Here is a 5,725-nt window from a genome sequence, read left to right on the forward strand (position 1 = left end):
GCCAGAAAGACAACAAAATATTTAAACATTGAAATACTTATGTATTGTGCTTGAGAAAGATAATATAATTGGAAAAAATGTTAACAGAATATGCCTATACTTCTAGAGATTTAAGTATTAGTTTTTGAATACTGTTTTATTTTATAGTGTGGATACTGATCCAGAGCACCTTGACACGGTATCAGCAATTGCAGAGGCATCACAAACTACATATGTAAGAGGTCGCTGGGTATACACCGATACTTCCCATGAGACACAGTATCGCATTGTTCACCCAATGTTACCAGGATCTGGAGACTACTCTGCCTATAATCTTTTGTGTATGTCTGAATTTGGCCCTAAGTTAGTGTTAGTCCTAGTTAGTGTAATTATACTATGTCATTTAGATCATTATATCTATAAATATTTGTTTTTTATTGGCACTGAACTCTGTTTTTTTCTCCCTTTTTTTTAGCTGTGGGTGCAAGTGGAGGTGAGTGTGAGGAGGGTGATGGAGAAGAGAGATCTGGAGGCTACAGTATTTGTGCTGGCCTCACTTATCTTACACAGCTTGTCAACACACTTGCATTTTATCTGGATGTTACCTTACCAAAGAAGCTCTGCTACAGGTAATGACCAGTGTCACTGGTTGTAAAGGATATTTGTTTATTGATATATGGATATAGAAGAGACTGCATGAAGTTTCTCAGAAAAGTAATTTTTTAAAGAATAATTTTGTGTTAAAGATGCCTTTATTAAGCAGTAATGTAGAAATTAAAAAATAATTGAGACAGGGAATTCAAACTTATGTTTATGTCTTTTCTCAGTGAATTCTGCAGAAATGAGCTGGGTGAACAGCAGTTTGCAAGACGTGTTGCAAGACTTAACACGAATATAATATATCTGTGTTTGTCTCAAAATGTGCCAGCTAAATTGTTGCGACCTACACACAGTATGCCAAACCTGTTAGCCCTTCTTGATACACAGATAGCTGATCTTGGCAGGTAAGTGAATATCTACAGAATGAAATGAAAGTAAATGATTACCTGCCATCTGTTTAACAAAGAAAGGAAGAGTTAGCTGTTGGAGAGATTGCTGTTAATTCTGATAGGTTTTAGATTGCATGCACCTAGGTTGCGGATATAAACAATAGCTGTAGCGTTAAATATTTTCAATTGTTTATCATTATGGAATTGCATATTTCAGACAAGGAAGCTTTGAGATTGCCGAGTCCTTGTTGGAGAGCATGGAGGATGGCATGGAAGATGACAATGCTGAGGGTTCTGATTCTGAGGAAGAGGAAGATACGGACACACTCTCTGCTGAGTGGGAAACTGTAAGTAATTACCCAGTTTAGAATGCAAGTTTTTATGTGAATGTAATCTATAGTGCGTGAACTGATTGTGGCTTAAGAGAGGCAGAAACATGAACATTCCACTGGTTTTCTAATAATATTTTTCTATTTTGTTGAGGGGTAATTGCATTTGTTCAATCAATTTTTATGGCCAGAGCCATGTAAATTGATATTCTTATTTCTCTTTAGGTTCTATAGGAAGATCTTGTAGTTTTGGTTATTCTACATTTTTACAGATACAGTTACTGACTATTATTAATGTTGATGATTTCCAAACTTTGTCATTTGCTATTGAACATTATAAAGCTTGTTTCAGAAAAGTTGTAAGCACAAGGTACCTAGTCCGTTTTGCATAAGTAATGCAAAAATATAATAAAAATACAAATATTGCTACTAAGAAAGTGCTCTATACAGTAGATAACATTTCAGTGAAAGTTGATTATAATGATATTTAGTTTGATATTTATTCAGTTTACTTAGTAGAATGGCAGGTAAATAAGAAGACAGAAGGACACAGACAGACAAAGAGAAACAAATTCAGATTTCTTATAATGTACATTCCCATCTAGGAATGTACAAATTATCTAGGGAGAAGAGTGTTTTCAATTTTTTTATTTGCTTTTTTCTCATATTACAGGTACCTAACCTGCCTTTATTGGAACCGCCCTTAGTGCCAACTCACCAGACTTTCTCGACATTTAATTCCACAGCTGTGTACTCCCAGGCAACAATGGGTCATGCAGGGCCTGGTATGGGTATGGGTACAGGAGCTGGCGGCATTGTTTCCTCCGCAGCTGCTTCAGTTATCTCATTGTTCCGAGGTTTTGGTGGTACTCAGAACAAGTGAGCGAAGCATTAGGCTGAAGTAGCAGTTTTATAAGACTTGTGGTGGATATTCACAATGAGGTCATATGGATAAGGTAAATGAGTTGGGCCAAGAACTTGCTGTGGTGTCATGGCCTGGACAGGTTGGCATTACCAAATCTCTACCTCATTCAGATATGTGAGTGTTATAAAAAAAACAATCACTTTTATAGGTGATTTACAATAAATGAAGAAAGACAGGCTTTGTGAACAAAGAGATGCAAGCAATAAATTAATTCTGTCAATCACCATTTCTGAAGCCTGGAAACATTTCATTAATTTTTATATACAAGAGAAATACATGAAAATGAAAATTAGTTGCAACTTATCCACACAAAATACAAACAGGTTACTAATTTTGTGCTTTAGAAAATTAAAGATTTTAAATACCTTTTGCCATCTTTGACTTTTTTTCAGAAAAAAAAATACAGAAATTATAATTCTTTTATAATCTTCAACTGTTCTTTGTTAATATATATTCTTTTCTTCCTGTTGAGTTGTACAGGCATAAGGCAGGCAAAAGGTATTCTCATTGCTCATAATTTTTTTCTTGCTGCTATGTGTTTCATTATTATAGTACTTTTGAGAACTCACTTGCATTATTGCCACCATTATCTCAAAATACAAGAAAGAAACCTTTTTTAACTATCCCTATAGATTTTCATACAATTTTACAAGAGTTAGATCCACTTTTTCAGTGAATTAGACATGTAAGCCAAACCTATTTACATAAATCATTATAGAACTTTTTATCTTTCCCATTAATGTCTTTCATTTCCATATCTTACAAAAAAAAAAAAAAAATTGTAACTGGCAATCAGCACAAGTAATCACTTTTTCTGTGAAAGAATAGCACTAACCAGAAAACAGGGGATACACATCAAATAAAGTCTTGAGTCATGCACTTGCATTTAGCTATGCAATTCCATTTTTAACAGCTTATCACATTCAACCAGAAGCTTACAGTTGCACCTTAACATAATTTGAATATGTCATAGTATTGTACATTAATAATTTAATGTGATAAAGAGGACAATTAAAACACAATACATTGGCATTAGTTACCATTCTTGCAGAGAGGTTTTCTTTGGATAATACAGTTCATAATAACACAAATAAAAGATCGTAAAGTGCACAAATGAAGGGGAAATGATTGGTGTGTAAGAGAGATTATCTGTGGTGACATGTAAATTCTCCAAAGGGGTCTAGGCAAATTCCAGAGAATTACTCTTGAGTTTTGTTTGCTCATATTTCACTTTAAATTGAAGGTGCATCCTACACACCAGTGCATCTTTTATGCAGCAAAATGTTGCAACTAATTTAGACTTTATACAAGTACTCCTGAATAACCTCACTGACTGTGTTTGACATATATTTAGTTGTGTGTTATATACAGGAAAGGCTACAACAATTATAGGTTTTCTTGGTGTATTACTTCATTTTCTAGGGAACATATCACATGATGTGACCTATACAGTATAAACCAATACTGTTTATCTATGAATTTCAGTAAATATTCAATGAGGGCAAGTTATAATTTTATTACATATTAAATGATTATCAGATATACTTACAACAATTTCAAGCAATTTCAAATTAACTTTTTGGGGTTGTTTAGTTTTTCTAAATGAGCAATTATCATATTATGTACACTTCTCTGTACTAATGAAATTATCCATTATCTATTCAATAAAGGCATTGAATGCCTTTATGGAATAGATACTTTTCATATTGTAACATATTTGCTAAGCAATTTTGAATGAAACTCAACCCCCTTGCACACAGTCTTGCACAGTATGGACAGTCGGCCAGTGTGCATTTTTTCATGACATCATAAAATTGTTGACCCTGCAAATTCTGCAGGTCTATCAGGCATACATTATTTTCTTTATAACCATTTCTTAGCATGTTACTAGTCACATAGTACAGTTAGACATCTTATCAGTTCCCATTTAATTTTAATTAATATTTTTAAAAATATGTAAATGAAAGTATACCCCTAACAAGAACAATTGGTTCAAACTACACTCCCATACTGTTCCTATCAGTACCAAGGTATGCCTGCTCCTGTCTGTGTGGAGCTTTTCATAATGTGCTACTGCTAGCATTTAATGATATTCCCTTATAGATTTACCTCAGAATTCCAAGTAATTTCAGTCTTCACTAAATTGATATGTAGCCTTGACAAAAATTTGCAGACTAGTTTGGCCTCCATCTGTCCATTGGTGATTTGGCAAAAGAAAATATCAGGGAGGCCACATCACTCTTTGCCCACACCATCCCACACACATACTCAGACCATTTTCCCCCCCTTTTTATATGATGATTGTTTTATCACCATCTGAAACCCTCTGTAACCTCACTACAAGAGGTACCAAACCTGATCTTACACTGCACTTGGCTTGTGTCTATGTTGCCCTTTCTAGCCCACTCCAAACTTTTGTTTTCTGTCTTGAACTTTGTCTTTTCACTCTTGGTATGTATTTGACATTATCTACATTAAGGTGAAGGAAATTATGACTTCTTGTTCTTTTACCACCCACTCCAGTGCACATCTACCCACCAGCATTGCATAACTTATTTCCAGTTTGAGAAATATGTTTTCTGGTGTTGAAAATCATGCCCCATCCTCTGGCCACCCACTCAATCTAAAGTACATTAGAATATGAGGTGTGAGGAGAGGTATTTTGCCTGTATTTTTCCAGACTTGTGGGACTCCATGTGGACTAACCAAGAGAGGTATGAAGATCAGGAATACACAGAAAAGTACTTCTGAAGCTACAAAGGAAAAATTTTCCTATGGGGAAAGGTAAAAAATTGTTGGCTGGGGGTATTATTGTCTGCAGTATTTCAATATTTAGGGATTGATTAGTAAAAGCTGCAGACATTATTTGTGAGTATTAATTGATTATTTAGAAGTAGCAGATATTTTTTTTATTAGATATTCAGACTGTATGAAAACAGTTGATTTATTTATTTTCTGAATAATGGCAATGTCTCTGGCTTACCACATATTTAGGTGGTATACTTTCAGGAAAGAGTTTTTTGCTTTGAGTGTGTTTTTGCATCCTATTACAGCTGCAGATAGCACTTTCTTATTTTTGCATACTGATTAAAACACTTTTTAGAGCCACTCTCGAGTTTCCATCTCCTGGCAGTAACAACTTGTTACTGCTCAGTTTGATGTACATGTAATTTATTGAGATTTTTTTAAAATCTACTTTTCCCCCTATAGAGATTTACAGAAAAGTTGCACATTATTATAAGTTGAGTAATACCAGACTTGCATATTGCAATGAACCTTATGAAGTACCTGAATAAATTATGGCCACAATGCTGAGTTTATCAGCTTGAAAAGAGTTAGCATTTCATTGTTTTGGGTTGCTACACTTGATGGTATTATTATAAACTGCAGATAAGAAAGAACAGAAAATTGTGTAAGGTTTATGTAAATAGATTAATAGATAAATAGAAACTGCAGATACAAAAGACAAGGAAATGATGTAGTCTTAGTAAAGAGATAAATAA

General features: G+C 34.1%; 1 protein-coding gene across 2 annotated transcripts in view; it reads left to right on the plus strand.

Moving 5' to 3' along the window:
• The window catches only part of LOC119594099 (beclin 1-associated autophagy-related key regulator-like), a gene marked incomplete in the record, with an annotated part of 38,408 nt that extends 35,407 nt beyond the window's left edge, over positions 1-3,001 (plus strand). For both annotated transcript variants that reach the window (XM_037943154.1, XM_037943155.1), the window contains 5 exon segments: positions 148-320; positions 455-608; positions 807-983; positions 1,186-1,315; positions 1,971-3,001. In XM_037943154.1, coding sequence (XP_037799082.1) covers positions 148-320; positions 455-608; positions 807-983; positions 1,186-1,315; positions 1,971-2,180 — 844 coding nt within the window.
• Between the last annotated feature and the right edge of the window lie 2,724 nt (positions 3,002-5,725).

Source organism: Penaeus monodon, chromosome 33, assembly GCF_015228065.2.
Source record: "Penaeus monodon isolate SGIC_2016 chromosome 33, NSTDA_Pmon_1, whole genome shotgun sequence".
NCBI lineage: Eukaryota > Metazoa > Arthropoda > Malacostraca > Decapoda > Penaeidae > Penaeus > Penaeus monodon.